The sequence below is a fragment of the Carcharodon carcharias genome, chromosome 14 (assembly GCF_017639515.1).
Source record: "Carcharodon carcharias isolate sCarCar2 chromosome 14, sCarCar2.pri, whole genome shotgun sequence".
NCBI lineage: Eukaryota > Metazoa > Chordata > Chondrichthyes > Lamniformes > Lamnidae > Carcharodon > Carcharodon carcharias.
The window spans coordinates 117323310-117349192 of record NC_054480.1 but is presented as its reverse complement, the minus strand read 5'-3'; the positions used below and the strand labels follow the sequence as shown (position 1 = coordinate 117349192).

General features: G+C 42.8%; 1 protein-coding gene across 1 annotated transcript in view; it reads left to right on the top strand.

Moving 5' to 3' along the window:
* The window catches only part of fbn2b (fibrillin 2b), a 207746-nt gene that overhangs the window by 31942 nt on the left and 149921 nt on the right, over positions 1-25883 (top strand). Inside the window, exons 6-7 of the mRNA XM_041205515.1 lie at positions 14058-14255; positions 15232-15357. Of these exons, the coding sequence (XP_041061449.1) occupies positions 14058-14255; positions 15232-15357 (324 nt within the window). The remainder of the gene's footprint in view (positions 1-14057; positions 14256-15231; positions 15358-25883) is intronic.

Sequence of the window (25883 nt, the reverse complement as noted above, 5' to 3'; positions counted from 1 at the left end):
CATTGTTCCATTGAATCCCAACGCAAACTGGAGGAACAGCACCTCATCTTCCAACTAAGCACTTTACAGCCTTCCGGACTGAATATTGAATTCAACAACTTTAGGTCTTGAGCTCCCTCCTCCATCCCCACCCCCTTTCCTGTTTCTTCCCCCTTCCTTTTGTTTTTTTTTCTTTTCCAATAATTTATATAGATTTTTCTTTTCCCACCTATTTCCATTATTTTTAAATCTTTTATGCTCCCCCACCCCCACTAGAGCTATACCTTGAGTGCCCTACCATCCATTCTTAATTAGCACATTCGTTTAGATAATATCACCAACTTCAACACCTCTGTGTTCTTTTGTTCTTTTGTCTGTGACATCTTTTGATGATCTGCTCCTATCCTAACAACACCCCCCACCCCCCCCACCTTAAATCAGCTTATATTTCCCTCTCCTTGTAAAGAAAGATCAGTTCTGTTGAAGGGTCATGAGGACTCAAAACGTCAACTCTTTTCATCTACGCCGATGCTGCCAGACCTGCTGAGTTTTTCCAGGTAATTCTGTTTTTGTTTTGGATCTCCAGCATCCGCAGTTTTTTGTTTTTATCACAGATTAGGACAGCTGGGTAAAGGTTTGGTCAAAGAGTTAGTTTTTAATGAGTCTTAAAGGAGGGAATGAGAGGTAGACAGGTTAGAGAGGGAATTCAAGAGCTTAGGGCCTAGTCAGCTGAAGACTGGCTGTCAACAGTGGGACAAAGAAAATTGAATACGCACAAGAGTCCATAATTGGAAAAATGCCGAGATCTTGGAGGGTTATAGACAACATTCCCTCTAAGCTGCAATCATGCACACTGTGAAAGTACTGTGCAAGCTGCTCACATGTTGGCCCCTTTAAAATATTGTGTGTGAACTGCTGTACAAAACAATTTAAAGGTACTGCATATTGAAATAAACATGCCTGTACACAACAAGGAAAATTTAAAGGGATCATTGGTGATAGGCCTGGAAGAGGTCACAGGCATGGGTAAGGCCATGAAGAATTTTGAACAAAAGGATCAGAATTTTTAATTTGAGTCATTGCTGTACCAGGAGCCAATATGTGTCAGTGACCTTAGAGACGATGGATGAACGGGACTGTATGTATAAAGGCAGTAGTTTTGGATGAACTGACTGGGGAAGTTGTATGTGTAGTACTACTCATTTCAATGCTGTACATGAGATGTTGCCTTGTATGAAATGGTTATTGCTGGATACTCAGGATTGTTCCCAACTCACTGTTTTGAGCAAAGGATTTAGTTTAGGAATTGCTTTCCAGTTTGGGAACAATGAAGCAATGGGACTGTTCACATTGGTCAGCAAGGCTGGGAGTCAGCAGTGCTCATGTTCAAATTCTAATGTTTATTTGTGCAAACGTTGGAACGTCAACATTTTGGGCCATTGGATTACAACCTCTGTGCAGACAATAGTGTATTGCCGACTTTACAGTTGTGGCCTGCACCTCCCATTATTTTACTGTATGTGAAAAATATGTGATAAAATGTATAAGTGCAAGTCCTTTTTTCCTGTTTTTGTTCTTTCTCTTCCTCTCATTTCTAAAAGAAAGCTACTCAGCTGCTAGCATTGGCTTACTTGACCGCTAACGAAGCTAAGCCGACTCAATTCCCACAACAGCAACTTTCCCTCCCAAAAAAACCACAGCCAAGGAAAAACCCACAACCCTCCCTGAACAGGAAGTAACTTTAATTTCCTCTATGAAAACCACTAAGAAACTTTTTGAGTGTGCATTACACTAATTTCTTCACAGAGACTGTAATCCAATTGGCTAAATCATTGAAGTTCCAAAATTTGCACAAATAAACATTAGAATCTGAACCTGAACACTGCTGATTCCCAGCCTTACTGACTAGTGTGAACAGTCCCATCAACCCCAACCTGGAAATAAAAAAGGGTGAGTTGGGAATAATCCTGAGTAACAAGATAGCAAGATTCCCAAGGCAGGAGCTACCAGCATAGTCTTCCTTTTAAGTTTAGCAGCCTATTTAAGCAAATGTTTACAGACCCATAACCCATTGAGGTTTGATCTTCATCAACAATTGTGTACATTCCCCAGTCTAACGTTTGAGATTAAGAACCTGGCCAAGACCTGCAGATGCAGGTTGGAAAGATCAAGGAAGAAGCTGAAAGAAAACAGGAAGTAAGAGTCCTCAGTTGGCTAGATAGCTAGTGTGTGGTTCAAAATGATGCCAACAGCATGGGGTGCCATCTCCAATCTGGCTGAGGTAGAATTGGGGCCTCCTTGCCTGACCCCATATTGAAATCAGAGCATAAGTTGTGGTTCAGCAACCCTTGAATAATCAAGGGTACTACCTGGAGATGAAGAATAGTTGGTTCTTACTGATATAATATTAACTTTGAGAAGGTGACAGATATGGTGGATGAAATGAATATGGACTTTCATAAAGCCTTTGATAAGCACATCAGAAATTTTTGGAGAATATTAAACTGCTGAGAATTAGTGGGATGGTAGCAAATTGGTCACAAAAAACGTGCAATCTAAATGCAAATCAACCACGTGGCTTAAAAGATTGCAGAATTTGAGATGTGAAAGAGTTATGCACCTAACTACAATGTGTCCAAATCTCCTCGATGTGCAAAGTTTTTACCCCGGGCACGCGCCCAACCTGCTCGAGCATAAAATGATGCACGTTGACGTCAGGCAGGCGAGGATTAATTAACTTAAATTTTTTGCCAGAATGGAGATGGCACCCCATGCTGTTGGCATCCTTTGGAACCACACACTAACTATCTAGCCAACTGTGGTGAAAAGGTCAAGCAGCCTTTTCACTTTTCTGAAAGCCTCATCCACGGGCAGGAAGAGGTTTCCAACATCAAATAAAAATGAAATAAAATTTTTCAGATTTCACTTATAACAGAGTCACATGAGGGGACATGTTTTATAACATTTTTCTAATCTTTATTTTTTTTAAAAAAAACTCTTCATCTCCCTGAAGCAGCTCTGTGCCTTGGAGATTCTCCAGCGCACACACGAAGTTCACGGTCATCCCACTCACAGTCCCCACCCACACACAACCCCCCCCCCCCCCCCCCCACCCCCCAAACCAACCGCACGGACAGCACTGAGTGCTGCTGCTCACATTTCACGCTGGTTGGGCTTTAACTGCTCCGCCACATGAAATCACCTATCAACTTCAATCGTGGGTGGCGGTCGGCAGTCAGCTTCCAGACCGCTCCTGCTAAGCCTATCTGACAAGGGCTAAATTCCGCCCAATGTTTTAGATGCATCCATCAAACCCTCTGTGAGAACAAACCTCTTTCTGAAGTGCAAGCATCCTCCAATTGTGCTTGTTTGAACAGTGTTGATCTGATGTGAGTTGTAGTCCCTTTGGCCCCCTTTCAATTTCAACACTGACTAGATTTTCAGGTGCAGTAAAAGTCATTCTTCTGGTCTTTTAATTAGAACTTTTGAGCATTCTCTAATAAGCTACCCTCACTATCTGTTGAAACATTATCTGTTTCCCTGAATGTATTTTTATGGTAAAGTATAAGGTCAGATTGAAAGTGGAAAAGCTTATTCGACTGTGGGTTCTTCAATACGCACGGGAGTTTAACCCCCAAGCCTGACTAGTGTGCGGAGAGTATTTAAAATTTCAAAAATTAGAATCCCAACTCTGACCCTCCTCCTAACTTCCAATTTTAACATAGATGGGTTGAAGGGCATAGACTAACCTGTCTTCCAAAGGCATGTTCATTGGTTAAATATTTCAATGGGACTGTGTGCCTCAAATATTACCATAGTTTAGTTTTAATGCCTGTGCGTTGCACTTACCAAGTTTAGGGATACTCAGCAGCAGACGGAATGGCTTAGCCTAGCAGGTAAGTGCCTTTCCAGCACTTCTTGTGCGCCAGGAGGAACAGGAATGCTTTCCCCCGACCCACCATGCAAATCTGCTGCCATTCTCATGATCTGTCGACAGCCCCCTACAACACCATGGCTGCTCCTCTCCCCACAACCCTAGCAATCATATCTCCCCTGCCATGATCCAATTTCCCTTGACCATTTCAATCTTCCCCACCAATCCTTCTGACCAATCCCCCCCTACTACCAGCTGGAAAAAAAAAACTATTGAAAGTATGTTGAATTGTATTGCAGTGTTGAGGTAAGAGCTGAGTAAAACTGTTATTTAATACTTCACTGAACTATGTACAAACTAACTAATGAGAAACAACTGAAATATATCTACAAGATCTACAGACTTTTGGCAAGTTCGAGCCAAGTTCCAGCTCCTGAAAAAAGTTCTCCCAGCCTGAATCTCTATTGGTTTACATTGCAGCTTTAATACAATTTTTACAGGTCAACCTTGGTACTGTAAATGAGAAATGGGCAGGTGTTTCCTAACAGATGTCACTTGATAGTTCAAGACTTATTATGACTGAAATACCTGATTCCATTCCTGTTGCTGCATTTTTCTCTTGCTCTCTCATCTTTTGCTCCTTGGTTGAATTTGTGTCTTATTCCTCGGACCCTCACTGCACCCACCGGCTGTGGGCACAAGGGAATTGAAGTACTGCTCAAGCGGAGGTAAACACCAGCACAGACTAGTTGTGCCCATTGGCCACTTTCCACATTGTAATTTCTACATTATTCCATAAGCCTATTTCTGAATCCCAATCGGTTTGCATTGCAGCTTTAATACAATCCGTATAGGTTAATCCTGGCACAGTAAATGAGAAATTGGCAGGTGTTTCTCAACAGATGTCACTTGACCCAAGAATAATTATGGCGTAAAGCATATCCTATTAGTGACAGCATTGCATACAGAATGTAATAGATAAAAGGGGCATCATAACGGGGCAGTTACTTAATCCAACATTTCAATTAAATGATAAGTGGCCAGAAAATAATTGAATTTTGAAAACCCCAAAATGAAATTATTTAAATTTCTCTGATGTCATGTAAATGTGGTGAAGGGCAGAGTTTGTCATTTAGAGCCCATTTTATATTTTCCATTTGCGCCTTGCCTGGAGCTGTAATGTACAATACACAATGGCCGAGCTGTGAAATGTGCTACACAGTGCACTCCTGCATGGTCACATCCCAGAATCTGTATTACCACCTAAACACTGGGATGCTATTGTATTTTATTATATACCTCTGTGTTTGCTTTAACTTCTTCAGAGTGATTAGTAAGAAGGTTGACACGCACATTTATTCACATCCTGATTTCCACCCAGAATGTGGTTAGATACTGTTTGCCATTTTCCATTGAAAGTCCTGTTGGGAGCTTCTCCTTAATGATTGAATTTGCTTTTTTCTGCTGGCCTGGAGTAATTATTCTGATTGGCCAAGCTGACCAGAAGACAGCTCCTCTCTCCACACAATGTTGCTGGTGTTTCCATGATGACGAACTTCATGTTTTAGTCCATGTTACACATTTTGGCAGATAATCAATAAACGGTAATGAAAAAGTACATATAACAATGAGTAAACACGTGCACATTCTGCTTTTTGTTTATCATTTTACCAAAAAGTGCACACAAAGGTTAAAGAGAGCATTTATTCATCGTACCAATGAGCACTGAGATCACATATGCTAAAGTATTTTTGACTCCTTTTTTATTTTCAAATCAAAAATGCAATTAGCCACATCTGGATTCCTAATTAGCCATATACAACTAAAATACTGGATAACACTGCTGTACAATATATCACAGCACCATGGTGTACATTTCCATCTAATCCTGCTTCTCCCTGTCATGTAACAGTGGAGCATCGCAAATACTTTGTTACTGAGTTAGAAATTACTTGCTTCCTGTTCTATAATGGTGCATTGGTAACTGCTAATTTGATGATTCCACTACAACAACATGAAAGAACAATTTGTGGTGGCTGATCTTCTATATTATACATAAACCAGATGCCTGGCAGGCAGTTAATGAATACCAAACACTCCTGTCCTCTTCAATTGATTTGGATAAAACTAATATGGGTGAGGAACCGCAAAGGAATTTTTAGAAACAGGAAGTGGACATTAGACCCAAGAAACCTGCCTAATTTTGTTAGATCTCAGGCCCCATCTATCCAACTTTTAACCACAACCCATAATCATATCTCTCTCCGGAAATGTATCAAACTGCACTATGCTGACGGTCTGATGTCTCTCTTGATCAATGCATTCTCCATTTCATGAACACATATCACAACTTCTGGATCTTGCTGCTGATCAGTCAATCCAAAATACTTTCTTTGAATCAAATTCAGCTCTATATCTGGCCTGAAAGTCTGATTTGACTTGCTTGTCAATTTCAGTTTAATTTTATCATTGTAAAATTGATTGTTGGGTCATAATTGCAGCCATATGTGTGAACATAAATACATTTCTTGATGCTCCAGTAACTTAAACTAATTCTTAAAATATTAATGTTATCATTCTGGAATCTTAACCTGCAGTAAATGATGAGGGCTTCTATTTATGTTCAATGTTTCAGGGGTGTTGGTTAGCTGAGTTGTTTAGTTGGCTAGAGTATGGTGCAGGGTCAATCCCTGGTTCTGGCTGTGGTAGTTTATGGAGGGCTGCCTCCTTGCTTTATGCTTGATGTGTAGTGGTGTCCCTTAAGCTATATAACCAATTGTTTCTCTAACAGACAGTGCCTTGTGATGTATGGCTAATTACATTACCCTACCTTCCCAATGTTTCAGTGTTGTTCATTGATTCACACCCAGGTTAGTAAAAAACACTGCAGTCTCTCTAACTGACATTAGAGAGTTAAGATCCTCACTTTGACCCCAGCTCAGATGATATGATGGAACCAGCTTGTGTCTGATTCTCCATTTGCATGTAACTAGGAAGATTGACTTTCTTGGCCAAGATTTGAATGATCACTTTTCACTGAATGTTACAACACACAGCACCACAAAGGCAATGGAACATTGTGACTGTGGGTCAGTCCAAGAGATTAACCATGGGCAATGGATCTTGGTTCACTAAAAAGATTATACACAGACAAGGGAACATTGTAGCCATTGGTCAATGGATAGAATTGTTATTGGCTAAGATACACAATAGCCATGGGTATATAACACAATGTGGCCATAGATTAATGGACTATCTTGTTTGATCAATAGAACAGAGTGCACAAAAACAAGGGAATAGGGACAATGCAAACATGAGTTAAAAGAAGACTGTGCTGTACAGGCCATGAATTCAAAATTTGCTGATGATATGAAGATTGGAAATGTTGTCAACTGTGATGGGGATAGTCTTGAACTTCAAAAGGACATAGACATGTTGGTAGATTGGGCAGACAAGTGGCAGATGAAGTTCAATGCAGAGAAGTGTGGGGTGATTCATATTGGCAGGAAAAATACGGCCAGACAGTATAAAATAAAGGGAGAGCCTCTGAAGGAGGTGCAAGAACAGAGTGATATTGGTGTATACATACGTAGGTCATTGAAGATGGCAGGGCGTGTTCAGAGAGCAGTTAATAAAGCATATAGTATATTAGGCTTTATTAATGGGGGCATTGAGTACAAGAATATGGAGGTCATGTTGAACTTGTATAAGACACTAGTTAGGTCTCATCTGGAGTACTACATTCAGTTCTGGGTGCCATACTTGAGGAAGGATGTGAAGGCATTGGAAAGAGTACACAGGAGATTCACAAGAATAATTCCAGGGATAAAGAACTGTAGCTATGAGAATAGACTGGAGAGATTGGGGCCCTTTTCCCTGGAGAAAAGAAGGCTGACAGGAGACTTGATAGAGGTATACAAGATCCTAAGGGTGTGGACAGGATAAATAGTGAGAAACTGTTCCCACTCTAGAACATCAAGAACCAGAGGGCAGAAATTCAAAATAATTGGCAAAAGGAGTAAATGCGATATGAGGGAAAAAAATTTTCACCCAGAGGGTGGTTGGAGTCTGGAACAAATTTCCTGAGAGGGTGGTGGAGGCAGATTCGGTTGAGGTATTCAAAAGGGAATTAGATTGCTCCCTGAAAAGAGAGAATATGCAATGTCATGGGGATAAGGCAGGGGGGTGGGACTAGTTGGAATGCTCTTTTAGAGAGTCAGTGCAGACTCGATAGGCCAAATGGCCTCCTTCTGCACTGTAAAGATATTGTGATACTGTGAACAAGGTAATGATGGTTAATGGGATAGAGTAAACATGAGTAACTGGAACAAGGCAACTATGAACTAATTGAACAAGGTACTATGGAATAAGGTAACCATCAGGAGAATTTTCTCCCAGTCAGAGGGGCTGAGCGGGAGCGGGCATGGGCAGTTGCGCAACCAATTTATGTGGGCAGGCCAATTAAGGCCTGCCCAGCGTGACGTGTTCCTGGAAGCGATGAACACTCCCTGTGCAGGTGAGGGGAGGAGGCTGAGTTGGGTCCTGCGCTCTTTCATGCATGTGCATGAAGGAGCACAGAAATCTCCCTGAGGCACAGAGCTGCCTCGGAGATTAGTTTGATTTTGAAAAGTTTAAATAAAGAAAAAAAATGTCACATGAGCTGGGGCGTGTCAATGAATTTTATTAAACATTTTTATTAAAGTTTAAAAACCTTCATAACCTCATCCCGCCCATGGATGAGGTTTCATGATAAATGTGAAGGCTGCCTGGGCTCTTCGCCTGCCCGCCAACCTTAAGGTTGGACAGGCAACCCTGTTAATTATTTTAATTGATATTTAAATGGCCTTAATGGGCCTTTGACTGTTTGGCGGGCGTGTAGCCAACTCCGGTGCGCTCCTGCCAAACTGAAAATCGAATGACACATGGTGACATCGGGACGCACACCCCGACGTCACCGCATGTCACTTTACGTATCGGCAAGCAGGGCCCACTATCGCACTCCAACCAGAAGATTCTGGCCCATATGTTATTACAATGACTAACCATAGGTGTTAGGATGGATTAAGTATAGGCCAGTATAGGCTAACAATGGGGCAACTGAAAAGGTTAATCATTGGTCAATAATAGAGGGAAGCCATATGCAATAGAATTGTTGATCATTGGTCAGTGGAAGAGAGTGATCACCAGTAATTTAACTAGGGTAACCAGGGGCAATGAAGCACAGCAACTTTGTAGCTATACCATACTGGGCAGGGCAATTAACAACAGAATAATTAGGCAAATATTTCTGTGTTCACTAAATGATGGTCTTAGTAAGCAGAGACATGGAGCAGAATTTTATGGACCCCTGCCTGCGGGTTTGCAGGCAGGGGCCCGTAAAATTCCTCAGATGACCTTCCCACCTGCCTTGGTTGAAGCCCTTAATGGTCACTTAAGGGCCACTTCCTGCTCTGGCTTCAATTTTGAGGCTGAGGGAGGACTTCGGGGATAGGCTTGAGGAGCCCGGCAGGTAAGCCTGCTTGGGCCTCAGGTTGGGTTGCGTTGGGGGTTGGAGGAGGGGGGTTCCTCCATTACTGGCCCTCTTTCAAGATCAGTCGTTGCCCCCAAGGTTTTGGAATGGAGAATGCAATTTCCTAGTGGAAACTAGAACTTACAGTTCAACTGCAGCTCAGTGGAAAAGTGCAGCATGAATTGCTGAGAAAATTGATTTAGTCTGTTCTTAATCTTAATCCCTTGAAAGTTGGTTTGAAAATGATTCTGTGCTGGAAAGAATAATTGAGCTCAGTGAAACTGTGTCTACATGAGTAAGGTGCCCCGAATCAGGTGGCAATTAACTTCATAAAACTGATTCTGGGATGGGGAGGGGGAGGGGGTTCACAGCCTTATTGGAGCCTCCTTTTTTTCTGACAAGGTTCCCAGTCCTAATTACCTTCCATTAACTCCCTCTGCCTAGAATCAGCAAAAAAAAACCACCTTGAACTGGTGTTTAATGAAGCTGAAATGAGAAACAGAATGAGAAAATTGCAGGAAAATAAGGAAACAAGTCGGTGCATGATGACTGACTGTTTTCATTGCACCTGTTGTGCATCAGGGATGCAGTGACAACGAGGATATTTGAAACAGTGAACTGACTCATTTTGTTTGACAGTTGGAGTTCAAATTGTCTGGAATTTAGATGCTGACAAACAATTAGTTTGTTTGAGTTGCTGCAAGTATTTTCAGCATAAAATTGAGCAGTGCGTCCTTTACCCTAATCCACAGTCACATTAACTAGCATGAAATCTTGGAACATTTATTATTTAATAAGGAATCCATTTCTTATCGGCATTTGAACAGACATCATTTAATGACAGGAACTGGTTTTAACTTGACACAAGTTCTGATAATTTTTTTTGAGAAGAAGAACGAGGCGTTAAAATAACATGCTAGTGACATCATGGCATGATTCATTGTGAATTTCTTTGCAAGGAAGAATCTGCCAGAAGTCTTAAATTTAATAAAATGCAGCCCATGTACTGGCAGTACGGCTTCACAAAGCTTAATGACTTGACATTGATCTACTGAGCCAAACACGAGCAGGTTCAACAAATCCAACCCTGTTCTGTTAAACATGCAACTCCCTCATTCAGGTCAGCGTTATGGGGAAGTTAAGTAGCATTAAAATAACATCAAAACCCTTTGAATACTTCAGGACAGCTTGTCTCTGTTTGATCTGCTCAACATCACAAATCAAGTTTCAGGAATGGGGTTTTACTGTGAGCCTGCCCAATCTCACCTTGCAATAGTACATCAGCACAACAACAACTTGCATTTATATAGCGCCTTTAACGGCGTGACCACACCCCAAGGTGCTGTGCAGATGCAGTTGAGATGTTAAGTGAACAACAGCTTTGTCCAAGAGTTAAATTTTAAGGGTTGATTTAAAGTGGGGTGGAGAGAGGAGGAGAAGTTTAGATTGGGAATTCCGGAATTTAGAGCCTCGGAAGCTGAAGGCCACATCCATCAATGTGGATCAACGAAAATCAGGAAGAGGATGGAGGGACAAAGCCCTACTCTATTCTTCTGTATGTGAGATAAACAAGTGAATGTTGGGGACATGGGAAGACTCATCATTATTCCCTTCGTTTTAGGAAAGAAAACAAAGGATGCCACCACAGTTGCTTTTTGATATTTTTGTCTGTGGGTGGATGGTATAGTTGAACTAGGATTTGTCAGGATCTTGGGGCTGGTATGAGTTATCACTATAAATATATGTTTCTCAGACATTTGAAAAACAATGAGGCAACACATATGGGGCCTTTAAGGAAACTCAGTACTCCAAGTCCTTCAATCAAAGAGTAATGAAGGAATTTGAGTCAGGATCCCTTTAAGTAAAATAAATAAATAACTTCAGTCAAAGGTAGCTGTTCCTGAGAAAGAGTAAGACATCTGTGTATATGTTGTACCCCTGCCTCTGGGGAGCAAACTTCTAGGATTCCAGGCTTTTGATAAATTCCAGATGTCCAACTCGCACACAGTGGGTCAGCAAGACTTTTGGGAATTGCATTCCAGAACTAAAATTTTCCAAAAAAGGAGTTTTCAATTGTTGACAGGTGTTAAAATGACTTTTCTCATACGTGATTCCTAAGTGTGAAGATTAGCACGACTTGGAGAAGGGTAAAGAGGGCTCCTTGCTGTACAGAGAGCCATATGTATTATTAGAGCATAGATTGCAATGACACCTTGGTCCTCATTCCAACTCTCAGGTCCTCATTCCCAATCACCTTCAGATCACCATCCCTTACCACCCCAAGGTCTGCATCCACTAACACCCTCAATGTCATCATCCTCCTCCATTTTTGGCATCTTCATCCATCTTCCTTGTGACCTCATCTTCCCCTACCATCAGGAATCCTCATCCTGTACCACCCCCAGTTTCTTCATCCGTCATCACCTGAGAGGGTCTACATTCCAGACCACATTTATGGTCCTAACCCCCTATCACCCTCAGGATTTTCATCCACTAGCACCTTCAGATCTTCATCTCCTTTCGTCCTAAGGCCTTCCTCCATTGTTCAACTACTTCATCCTACTTCTTCATTTCTCCCTGTTGTTCAACTTTGTGGCTGCATTCTCACCTGGCTCCAATTTTAACTGTTCCAACATAGTTAGCACATCTTGTGTAATGGCTGTCCCTTGGCGCCATTTCCCAGTCAACTCCCAGCGCCACTCTGCTGTCTAACATCAAATCCCGTTTGAGACACAAGAACCTGGATCCAGTTCTGCCGGAGCCCAGTTTTGCTCTATAACAGCCTGCAGTGTGCATTCCATCATTGCCCTTACCACCCAGTACTTCTTAATCTGAGTGTAGAAGCTAACACTCGGAATCAGGGCCTGAATTTTTCCAATGGTGGGGTCTTGCTTTCCGCCATTCATTGCTGACTCTGAGTGCCTCACAGCCATTTCACGCTCGAATGAGTATTCAGTGGCTGCAGGCGAGGCTTCTGCCCCTCATTCGGGAGGAAGTCCTGCTGTAGAGAGCTGCAGGCCAATCTGATTGGCCGCAGCTCTCCAGTCCCTGCAGCAGCAGTACTGCAGTGGACAAAAGAAGAAATGCAGGAGGGCATTGGAGCCTAAGTCCAAGCACCGGAGGCCCAGGTAAGTTGAGGGGGTCCCAGGGTGGGCAGGGAAGGGAAACCCTGGGGGAACGTGAAGGGGACAATTGGTGTCTTAGGGGAGAGGTGGGGTGTTGGGGGTAAGAGAGGTCCGGAGACCACCGGACTTTAAGGGGAGGGGTGCCCGAATTCAGAATGGGGCTTCTGTTGGAGGTGCCCCCTCCCCACCCACCTTCCTGCCCGAGATGTAACTATGTTCTTTTACTGGCCTCCTCTACAGAAGTTCAATCCTCACACCAGCCTAAAAATTGCGGCTGGGCGGATTGGCCACTTAAAGGCCTCATTTGGGGCAAGAGTGGGCTTCCCCTTTGTTTGCCCACCTCAACCTAAAATCTCTATGTGGTTGGGAATCCCATCCCTTTGATTTCACCGCCTAAAAATCCACTGGTCGGGGAGCGTAAAAATCTGGACCGTGACTTTGAAACAGCATCTGTCTGTTGTTGCTGAGGCTGCGGAGTCACCTGTGATGTAAAAAGGGTTTCAATACTTTACTGCAGGAAATGATTTTCTTGTCTAAATGTAACACAAGATGCAGCAAATGGAGATTCTGTATAATTTACGAGGTGATAATGCTTTGTAAAGCAGACCATTAAACATAGAGTTCAGATGTCTTGCTGTTGATGTTGTGTTTGACTGAGGGCAGTTGCTAAGCCCATGAGTGTGTGTGTGATTGTGCCTCTGTGCAAACGTGTCTATCTGTGTGCCTCTGTATAGGCGTATGCACTCTGTGTGTGTCTGTATGGTTTCAGTTGACGCCATTCAAGACTTTTTTTAACATTTGTTTCAGTTGCTTGGGGTATTAGGGAATGTCTGGGAATTTTTTCAAAAAAGCACTCTACAATCTCCTCAAATCATGTCCCAGAGTATCAAGGATTAGTTAGTTAATTCATTGTAAAACTGCTTGGGTTGTAAAATTTCACCTGAAATTATGTGTTTGCCATAGAGTGTTTATATAAAATTTTCACTGAGGCACATTAAACCTCACTTCATGATAAATCTACCGCAGGTGTGTGGGCTGTGAAAGATTCCTGAAGTGAAGCAATGAATCATTTTTTTTCACCTATTTAATTTCCTGTGAACTACCCTATATGTTTTCAGAGTTAATTTAACAAAAGCAAAGCCTAGAAGTAACTGGGTGCAATATCAGCAGTTACTGTCTGTCCCTTGACCATTTTAATGCAGCCATTGATTCTGCTAAAATAACAGACCAAATAATATCACACAAATGTATCAAATGATTGACTATTAATGTCACCTGGAGGCTGGAATCTTCAGCAGGGTTAAGCTTTCTTAAAAAAAACTCTCATAATGTAATGAGTTTACATTACTGATGGGGAGCTTAACCCCTAGTTGTATATATCCAGGAAATGGTGGTACATTGTCTCAGTTCCACTCCATAATAATTACCTGCGATGAGACTCCTGCAAACATGCTATTAACACTGTGGAGATTAGTGAGTGGCTGTGATGTTCTCCATCAAGGCCCAATGCATCACTAACCAGCTGTTGGAAAGTTGACATTGTTTTCACTGGATTCGTTCTCTTCTACAGATTACCGGACTGGACCATGCTTCACTCAGGTCAGTAACCAAATGTGCCAAGGACAACTGAGTGGCATTGTCTGTACCAAAACACTCTGCTGCGCCACCATTGGTCGAGCTTGGGGTCACCCGTGCGAGATGTGTCCTGCGCAGCCTCACCCCTGTCGCCGTGGTTTCATCCCCAACATTCGGAGTGGTGCCTGTCAAGGTGAGCGCCTTCATTATTTATTGAAATTACTACCATAAGAGTTGAACTTTCCTTCTCAGCACGTCCAAATTGGCCAGTGATGTTACCATTAGATTCCCACCCAAACTCCGTGTCCCTCTCTGCTCCTATCTGGGTGGGTATCACTTCACCATCCCACCTCATTTAAGTGCTGCTGGAAGGTGGGACCCAGCAAGTTGTACCATTTCCCTGACTTGTGTGGCTGAGCAATGCAGTGCAGTGCCGAGACTGTGTGATCAGGGACAGTAAATACAGAGCCTATGTATTCAGGTAAATACAGAATGTGGAACAATGAAATAGAACAGTGGGTAGCGTCCCTTATGCCCAAGGAAGGTGCATTCACAATGCGGCCAAACAGGTTGAGTATCAACTTGTAAACCCTTCCAACATACGTCAATGGCAGGTGGTAAGAGCGGGAGAGATTTCCATCATGTGAGGGAAAGAAAACTGGAGCCTCTGCCACCACTTAATAGTTCCGGTCTACAACATGCAAGTAAAAGTGCGTGTTGCCATAGCAACTTGGACTCCTTCAGGGACTGGCTGGCTCAGTTGGCTGGACGGCCTGTGTGGTTCAGATTAGTACCAACAGCACAGGGTTCAATTCACTTTCTGGCTGGGTTGGGTTTGGAACCTGCCTCCTTGCCTTACCCCATGGTGGAGGTTGTGGCACTGTGGGTTTGACCTGTCTTTGGGCACGAGCTGAAGAAGAAGAAAATACAGAGCCTGTGCACTCAGGTATTCAGAGACAGAATAAATGCAGTGCCTAATTACACAAGTAATTGGAGACAGTGTACATACCTAACTCCTGTACGCAACATATTTGGAGATCAAGGTTGGACATGTGATCACTCTAAGCCTGCCACCCACACGACTTCACATCCTGTGTTCAGATAGGCAACTCCCAAAAGATTCTTTGTGGTTGAGCAGTGAATTAAACCTGATGTGATTTCTTTGATAGATGTGGATGAGTGTCAGGCGATCCCAGGTCTGTGTCAGGGAGGTAACTGCATCAACACTGTGGGATCCTACGAATGCAAATGTCCAGCTGGGCACAAACAGAGTGAGAACACGCAGAAGTGTGAAGGTAGGTGCAGCATGCTGTTGCAAATCATTTCATACCACTCTTTCTCACTGTAATTGTACCTGTCCAACCATTTACTTGCCCCTCCCTGAGCACGTGGTTAAGGAGGTAATTTGCTGTCTATGTGCTGGTGACTGGCACCATCCTCAGTGTATGTTAGAATGCTACTGGTGCACTGAGCTTCTTTGTATTGCAGTATTAAAACAGAAACAAAAACAGAACATGCCAGAAATACTCAGCAGGTCTAGCAGCACCTATGGAAAGAGAAACAGAGTTAAGATTCGAATCAAATATGACTTTCAGAATCACAGAATTGTTACAGCACAGGAGGAGAAATTTCAGCCCGTGTCTGCACCAGCTCTCCAAATGAGCCACTCGTGTAACGCCATTCCGCCACCTTCTCCCCATAATCCTGCACATTCCAGCTTTTCAAATAATAATCTAATTCCCTCTTGAATGCCTCAATTGAACCTACCCCCTCCACCACACTCTCAGGCAGCACATTCCAGATCATAGGCACTTGCTGCTTGAAAAAGTTTCTCCTCATGTCTCCATTGCTTTTTTTACCAATTACTTTAAATCTGCTCTCCAGCCCATTCTCAAATTTTTCACCAATAGGAACAGTTTCTCCCTATCTACTCAAACCAGACTTCCCATGATTTTGAATACCTCTATCAAATCTCCTTTCAAACTTATCGTCTCCAAGGAAAACAGTCCCAACTTCTCAATCTATGTACGCAACTAAAGTTCCTCATCCCTGGAATCATTCTCGTGAATCTTTTCTGAACCTCTCTAATTCTTTCATGTTTTTCCCAAAGAGTGTTGCCCAGAACTGGATACAATATCCAAGTTGAAGCTAAACCTGTGTTTTATACAGTCTAACATTACCTACTTCTACTCTATGATCCTATTAATAAAGCCTAGGATATTGTACACTTTAATAACCATTCTCTCCACCTGTCCTGCCACCTTCAATGATTTATGCACATCTACACCAAAGAGCATCTGCTCCTGCATCCCCTTTAGAATTGTACCCTTTAATTTATATTGTCTCTCTGCATTCTTCTGACCAAAATTAATCATTTCACACTTCTGTACATTGAACTTCATCTGCCACCTGTCCACCCATTCCACCAACTTGCACACGTCCTATTGAAGTTCTACATTATCCCTCACACAGTTCACAATGCTTCCAAGCTTTGTATCATCTGCAAGTTTTGAAATTGTGCCCTGTATATCAAGGTCTAGGTCATTAATATATATCCAGAGAGCAAGGGTCCCAACACTAACTCCTGGAGAATTCCATTACTAACCTTCCTGTAGTCTGAAAGACATCTATTAACCACTGTTTCCTGTCACTCAGCCAATTTTGTATCCATGTTGCCACTGTCCCTTCTATTCCATGAGCTATAACTTTGCTCACAGGTCTGTTGAACGGTGCTGTGTCAAATGCCTTTTGGAAGTCCATGTACAGCACATCAACAGTATTGACCTCATCGACACTCTCTGTCACTTTTTCAAAAACTCCAAGTTAGTTAAACATGATTTGACCTTGTAAAATCCATGCTGGCTTTCCTTAATTAAGCCACGCATTTGCCCAAGCAACTATTAATTTTGTCCCGAATGATTGTTTCCAGAAGTTTCCCGCCACTGAAGTTAAGCTGACTGGCCTATAGTTGCTGGGCTTATTTTTACACCCTTTTTTGAACAAGGGTGTAACATTTGCAAATTTCCAGTCCTCAGGCACCATCCCTGAATCTAAGGAAGACTGGAAATTATGGCAATGCCTCCACAATTTCCATTCATACTTCCTTCATTTTCCTTTGATGCATCTCATCAGTCCTCACGCCTTATCAACTTTAAGACAGACAGTCTTATCCAATACCTCTTTATCAATTTTAAACCTTCAAGTATCTGAATTGCCCCCATTTTCACCATGCCCTGGGCAGCAGCATCTTTTTCGGTGATCTCAGATGGAAAGTATTTATTTAATATCTCAGCCATGCTCCCTGTTTCCATGCGTAAATCGCCTTTTTGGTCCCTAAACAGTTCCACTCATCCTTTGGCCATCTTCTTAACTATTCATATGCCTATAGAAGACTTTGTGATTCCCTTTTATGTTGACTTCCAGTCTCTTCTTATACTCTCTCTTTGCTTTTCTTATGTGATATTTCAATTCCTCTCTGAACTTCCTATATTCTGCCTGATACTTATTTGTTTCATCCACCTGACATCTGTCAGAAGCACATTTTTTTCTTCTTCATGTCAATTGCTATCTCTTTTGTCACCCAGGGAGCTCTGGATTTATGTGTCCTATCTTTCCCTTTGTGGGAATATACCTTGACTTTGCCAGAACTATCTCCTCTTTAAAGGTAGCCCATTGATCAGTTACTGTTTTTCCTGCTAACCTTTGATTCCAATTTATCTAACCTAGATCCATTCTGAAGGTGGCTTTCTCCCAGTTAATTATTCTTACTCTGGATTGTTCTTTGTCTTTATCCATAACCTACCTAATCTTATGATACAATGATCACTGTCCCCTAAATGTTCTCCTACTGGCACTTGATCCACCTCATTCCCAAGAACAAGGTCTAGCAGTGCCTCCTGTTGTTGGTCTAGAAACATGCTGCTGTAGAAAATTTCCAGAACACATCACATGAACTCTTGCCTCCCACTGCTCTTTATACTACCACAATTCCAGTCTATATTTGGATAATTAAAGTTCCCTCATTATAGCTATTCTATATTTCTTGTACCTTGCTGTAATTTTCTTGAAATTTGTTCCTCTGCATCTTTCCCACTAGTCAGCGGTCTACATTAAGCAACATAATTGCACCTTTTTTGTTCCTTGGCTCTAGCTAAATAGATTCTGTCCTTGACCCCTCTGGAACCAGCACTGCGATTTTCTCCTTAACCAATACAGCCATCCTCCCTATTTTCTTCCTTTCCTATATTCCCTGAAAGCCTTTTATCTAGGCATATTTAGTACCCAATCCTGCCCTTCTTTGAGCAAGGTCTGTGTTTTGGCCACAACATCATATTTAATCATGGCAATCTGCGCCTGTAACTCACTAGTCTTATTTACCACACTCCGAGCATTCACATACGTGCACAGTAACCCTGAATTAGACTTTATTACCTTCTCCCTTAGTCTGAGCTCACCTAATAACAGAGTGGGAAATACTACTTCTCCCAGTACTCAGGGTACTTGGTATTGCTGTCTGATCTTACCTCCTGGTTCACAGACCCCTGAAAGTTAAGTTAAACCTTTCCAAATAGCACTAACAAATCACCCCACAAGGAATTCAGTCCCAACTCTATTTAGGTGCAGCCCATCGGGATCTGTAAAGGTCCCCTTCTCCCCAGAGCCGGTCCCGATATTCGAGGAATCTAAAGTCTTCCCTATTGCACCATCTTTCCAGCCACATATTCATCTGCTTTTTCTTCCTAATTCTATACTCACTTCTGCATGGCACTGGGAGTAATCCAGAGATTACCACTTTTGAGGTCTTGCTTGCTAATTTCTGACCTAGCTCCCTAAATTCTGACTGCAGGAGCATATCCCTCTTTCTGCCCATGTCATAAGTACCAATGTGGACCACAACTGCTGGATGTTTTCCCATCCCCCCTCAGGATGCTCTGCATTTCCACTCAGTGACATCCTTGATTCTAGCACCAGGGAGGCAACATACCATCCTAGATTCTGCAGCCGCAGAAATGCCTGTCTGTTCCCCTAACCATCAAATCTATCATTATTGCTCCTCCAGTCTTCGTGCCCCCCTGTACAGCTGAGCCAACCATAATGCCACTTGGCTCTGGCTGCACTCCCCAAATGAACCATTACTCTCATAAGTATTCAGAACTGAATATTGGTAGAGAGTGGGATGCATTCAGCAGTCTCTTGCATTACTTGCCTGTTTCTTATTGACTGTCTAGTGGTCACCCTTTCCCTCTCTCATTGCATACTCTTAAGCTGCAGAGTGACCACATCTGTAAACACACTACCACAAATCTCTTAACCTCACAGATGTTTCACGGTGACGCCAGCTGCTGTTCAAGCTCCAAAATCTGGAGCTCAAACTGTTGTAACTGATGACATTTCCTGCACAAATGGTTATCCAGGATATGGGAAGTGTCCTGGAGTTCCCACATAGCAGTCTAAAGGTTGGAGCAGCCCTGCCATTCCTCTATCTATTAGTCAATAAGCCTTGCTACTGCCAATGAGCCTTACTACGGCTAATAGACTTTACTGTTCTTAATAAAACTCACCACTATTAAGGAACCTTTACCAATACTAATAAACCTTACTAATACTAAAAGATAAGACTCACCAGCTACTCTCTTTCTGTTGCTGTCAATTAAATATAGGGGATAGGGAAGCTAGCTAAACACTTACTCCTTTTCAGAGTTGTATGAACTCAGACTTGACCGAGATATGGAGCCAGTTTGAGTTTAAGAGCAGTATTTGGATAGAAGCTCAATTCAAGTGTGCTAATAATCATGCATGAACCCAGTACAGAGTTGTCCCACTGGCTGTGTGTATTGATATTTGTTTTAGGACATTTCAGATTTAACTAGATATACTAGGAGAAGGTATCACAAACACAAGTAAAAGGTCACTAACCTAACCCTTAAAAACATAATCAGATTGACATTTTTCCAAGCGTATTGTGATTTCAGTTGTGCTGCATTTTGTGTCTTTTTGTACAGAGTTGTGATAGAGCCTGTATCAGGAACAAAAACAATCCACATTTTCCATGCATTCTGTAATCACTATGGAGCAAGGTGCTAGCTCCAAAGTAGGTGTGGTATCTTAACCAGAATGCAGCATCTTCATATTGCTTAATTTTGAGTAAACTCCTAATGGTATAGCTATTGGGTTAAACTCCTCCCCCTTACGAGAGAGGAGTCTGGCACGGTTTCCTAGAATTGTTGATTCAGGTCAGTGACTTGGACCCCAGTCCAACCAGAGTGAAATTTTTTTTACTTGTGTCTTGACTTGGCTTGGACCAAACTGATTTGACGACATTCCTCAGTTTTTTAAAAAATAAGGTACTTTTTAAAAATCCTGGCACGACACAGTCAATCGATGTTACGGTACGAATCACGGCATATGTCATCCAGCACAGGTTTTGTTCTCCTCCTGCCAGGTCCTGCCCATTGCCACAGATAACTGGTTGCTTTGGAGACTGGACTGCCAGATCCGCAGCAACGATTGGCTGAGCTTCTTGTCAATCAGGGATGGTCTAAGTGCCAGATTCCCCACCCCCCCCCCATTTCTCACTGACCTCATGTGAGGAGATGTCTGTTCGTTGGCGAGAGCGGAAACACCCGGAGTGCCGCTCCCGCCCCCACCCCCGACCGTTAGGATTGCCAACTGTGATTAAATGTATTCTGGAGGTTTCACCACATGACATACCCCCAAGGTCCGGCCAGCAGGTCCATCCTTCTGTACTGCCTTCCTACGCCAATCGGAAAGCAAGAAGACGCATTACCCAATTGGATGATGTTTAAAAGTCAGCCAAACAGTCTTTTCTCCCACTTTCAATATTTTTTATATCTGGTAAAGAGAAATGTTCAAAGAAAATGTCAAAAAAAAACTATTTTAATAATCCCTATGACTTTTCTCCAGGATTGCACACAGCAGTGTCCTGGAGATTGATCTTCAATTCCTGGAGACTCCAGGCCAGTTCTGGAGGATTAGCAACCCTAGACTCGGCAGCACGCCAACTTTAAATCTGGCTGCCCTGCAGTGATAATATACCAAGGGCAGCCTTAATATGGTGAGAGTGGGACGTCTGCCCTTCCGGGACAGGAAGTCCTACCCTCGGGAGCTACCTGCCAATCTGTTTGGCCAGTAGCTCAGTGCTAGGAGTAAGTAGTGGCCGTTGCTGGGACTACATGCAGTCACCAGGAAGGAAGAACATGATACCAGACTTTAAGTCTGGGCATTTTTGTCAGGCTGGATGCTGGTTTTTAGAGTCTGGGGGAGGAAGCACCATCTTGGAAGGGACTCTCCCTTCCTTCCTGACTTCATCCATGCAGTAAAACTTGCCAGGCTGGCTGTGTTTCTCCCGCACATTATTGCAGTGAGATGGAAACAGGTCCTTAAGTGGCCTTTAATTGTACACTTAAGGGCCTCAATAAGCCTAAGGTTGGGTGAGCTGGCTGGCTGATGCCTTACCTGTGCTCCCTTCCCCTGTAATATGGAGGATATGTCACAGATGGGTAGAAAGGCAGTGGGCTGGCCACCCACTTTATTTTACGTGAACTTCACCTTCAAATACGCCACTGGGGGTAGTAAAATTCACCCCAGAGTTTCAGTCCAGTTCCCGCCGGCATGTGCTGCCCACCCCGCAGCCTAAACACAAAAGCTTGTCGTTGACCTGACCCTTCCATGCCTGCCCCTGCTTCAAGCTTTCATGGCCACGTGCCTGAACAGGAGCGAGATACAGGGGGAATTGGACAGGAGAGAGGGGCAGGGGAGCAGGTCCTCAGCAAGCACATGTGGAACCTCAGTGGTGTTTGTTATGTTCCTGTTTTGCTCAGCGAACATGGTCGCACACCGATCTACTGGTAAGCGAGTTGGTAAGCAAGATACTGCAGATGCAGAGACCAGTGTAAGATGAAGCACATGCTGTTTATTAACACAAGTAACAGAGCACCAACACAACGTGTGCTTCTCCAACCAGACTCTATCCTAAACTACCAATTAACATTGTAGCCTGCACTATACAGCAATTGGGTAATGCAGTCACGTAGTCAATCTGCTCACATTCTCTTAAAGGTGTGTTGCACCTCAGATTACCTACATGTACAAACTGCATTGAATGCTGAAATGCTGAGGTCATTTTGGTAATTGCTTCCCATGTATTGCTCTCGCTAAGCTTTACAACAGCTGTGTCGCCACCAAAGATTGTATTGTTTAGTTTTAAAAGTTCTGAATGTTTGGTCATAAAGAGTGTCTCTGTCTGTAAAACATGTGAAGCAAAGGTGGTTCATGGCCCTCTGATGACACCAAATTCCATTCGTCACCAAAAAAGCCATCCTGAAAAGTAAATTTTAACATTATCTTTTTCTCACAAATTAAATTCAATTTTTACATATACTTATGAAGGAAGAAATGCTGCAGTGTTTTGAATTTATAGTTCCGAATAACTTCAGACACTATATTAGTTGTAATATTGTCGTTGAAATTTTTCATCATGAATGACTGTACGAAATTCCCTTGTAACATTTAGGCCCCTGTTAAAGTTACACTTAATTATCCTGACACTAATGTCAGAAAACTTGTGTCCAGAAAGTAAGCAAAGTTTGTCTAATGACAGGAATGGGCCAACACCCTAGGATTACTATTGCTCAGTCAGCAAATGGAACAAAATTATGGCTTCTTTAGCTTCCAGGTTTACATTTTAACCCCGATCAGGTCTGCAGAGCACAGTGAAGCAGAAAGAGTAAGAGGATATGTTACTGACTTCCACTTTAAAAAAAATTGATTTGTGAGTACTTGACTTGGTAGAAAATGACTTAGGCCAGAATTTTACGACCCTGTTGCGGCAGGGATGGGGCCATAAAATGTGGCAAGCCATCCTAAACTCCATTGACATCGTCTGGACCATAAAATCCCACTGGTTTAAAATTCCACCCTTAGTTACAACTCTATTGCATCCTGACCTGTATCGTACTTGATATGTGGAAAATGTCAACAGAATATCCAATTCACACTGACTTCAGGTTACAGTGAAAGCTCAATCAAATTGGAGTGGAATTAACCAGAAACTAACTCCATGTGAGAACTGAAGTTGGCTAAATATCACAGACTGAACTATCACTCTCCACACCCCAAAAACACTCCACACAGAGGGCAGCAATTTGGACACATCATAAGCTGGATGTTGAATTGTGGATAAATGTTTCCCTTTGTCAATCACACCCACCCCTCATTCAACCTGCTGCACCTGGCTGAGACCCCACACACCACTTCTAATTCAAGATAACAGCATCAACAACAATTTATTTTTATAGGGCCTCTTTAACGCAATAAAGCATTCAGACGCACTTCACCCACCCACTCAGCCATTTTATAGCAAAAATCTGATACCAAGCCACATAACAAAAACATAGAAAATTTATGGCACAAAAGGAGGCCAGTCAGCCCATCATGCCTGCACTAGCTGAAAAAAGAACGATCTGCTCAATCCCACTTTCAAACTCATGGGGCAGGATTTTCCCTTTGTCGGGCAGGCCGGGGAGTGCCACCCAAGATCAGGCTCCGACCGCGAATTCACGCTGGCTGACCAATTAATGGCCAGCCAGCGTGAAATGCGAGCTGACAACTTCAGCGCTGCCAGGGTGGTGGTGGTGGTGGTGGGGTGGCAGGGGGGGGTGGGGGTGTTGGTGGAAGGAGTGTGAGCACTGAAGTGTGTGCATGCGTGGGGGTGCACTCAGTGAAAGCTTCCTGAAGGTACAGAGCTGCTGCAGGGAGGATTTCGAAACCTCATCCCGCCCATGGATGAGATTTTGCAAAAAATGCAAAGGCCGCTTGGCCTATTTACCCACCCACCAACCTTAAGGTTGGACGGGCAGGGAAAAGTTCACTTTAGTTGATTGATTAGTGGGCTTAACAGCCCTCTTAATTCGCTCGCCAACTCCTGCATGCGCCCGCCAACTGAAATATTGCGTGAGTGCGCGATGACATAGGGACGCTCGCCTGACATCATCACGTACTATTTCAAGATCATGCGTGTCGGGCGCATGCCTGCATGCTGAGCTGAAAATCCTTCCCATGGTCCATAGCCTTATAGGGGTTACAACACTTCAAGTGCATATACAACAAGTACTTTCTTAATCCTATGTACAAAGTAATAAGGTTTCTGCTTCTATCACCCTTTCATTCCAGACAAAAAAGGTCTTTTTAACTCCCCTTTAGTTCTTCTGCTAATTATTTCAAACCTATGCCTCCTGGTTATTGCCCCTGCTAAGGGAAACATACCTTTCATATCCGCTCTATAGCAGCCCTCTCAACATTTTGTACACCTCAATTAAACCAGCCTCCTGTGTGCCAAAGAAACAACCCCAGCCTATCTAATCAATGCTCATAGCTAAAATTCTCCATTTCTGGCAACATCCTCATAAATCTCCTTTGTATCCTCTCTAGTGCAATCAAATCCTTCCTGTATGCAGAGACCAGAACTGTACCCAGTACTCTATCATTTTATACAATTCTAGCATAACCTCCCTGCTCTTATATTCTGTGTCTCAGCTAATAAAGGAAAGTATCCCAAAAGCCACCTTAACCACATGTCCTGCTACATTCAGAGATTTGTGGACTTGCATTCAAGGGTCTCCCTGTTCCCCTGCACTTCTCAGTATCCAACCACTTATTGAGTATTCCCTTACCTTGTTTGCCCTCCCCAAATGCATTACCTCATGCTTCTCTAGATTGAATTCCATTTGTCATTTTTCCGCCCACCTGACTGGTTCATTGATATCTTTCTGCAGTCGACAGCGTTCTTCCTCCCTATCAACCACACAATGTATAAGGAGATATTAGCTCAAATGACCAAAAGCTTGTCTTAAAAGAGGAAAGAGAGGTGGGGAGTTTCAGGTGTGGAATTAGAGTTCTGGCCTTTTTAGCTGAAGGCGCAGCCACCAATAATGGAACAATTAAAATAAGGGATGTACAAGAGGCCAGAATTAGAGGAGCACAGATATCTCGGAAGATTGTGAGGCTGCAGAAGATTATGGTGATGGGAGGGGGCATGGCCATTATGCAATTTGGAAACAAAGATGAGGATTTTAAAATCAAGACATACTGGGAGCAAGTGTAGGTCAGCAGGATAGGGGTGATGGTGAACAGGATTTGGTGTGAGTTAGGACATTGGCAGCAGAGTTTTGGATGACCCCAAGTTTACGGAGGGAGGCCGGCCAGGGGAAGCATTGGAAAAGTCAAGTCTTGAGATAAGAAAAGCATAGATGAGAGTTTCAGCAGCAGTTTCACACTGCATATACATGGTGACAAAAGTGCACACAAATGCAATCTACATGTATGCAGTCTGGACAATCACAGTTGCCATGCCAGCTGCGCAAAAGGCTGGTCATTTGATGTAGTATCCCTGGCAATAGGTGGTCATTATTGCCTTTAAACTGGGACCTGATTACTGAAGGTTCAAATGTAAAAATAGTTCCTTAAAGTGACTAGACGTTTTACATATTAATTTGGGTTCCATCCAATTCCAATTTAATAATAATTATCTGACATATTTCTTTATAATGTAGAATGATAATTAGACTGACTGAAATGCTGATAGTTGGCCAAATTTCAGTCACCAGCCATTTATCCAAACTGCTCAGGTTATTTATTCAATGCAATTGGATCATTTCTTTGCAGAGGCAGAGACATCGTGTGACTGGGAAGCACAAAACTTTTAATTTCTCTCTCTTTTTGAAATAAAGACAAAAATGCTTTTGAGAGTTTGTGTTTGACCTCTTCAACGTCAAGGCCAGCAACAGGCTTAATGTGACAGGAT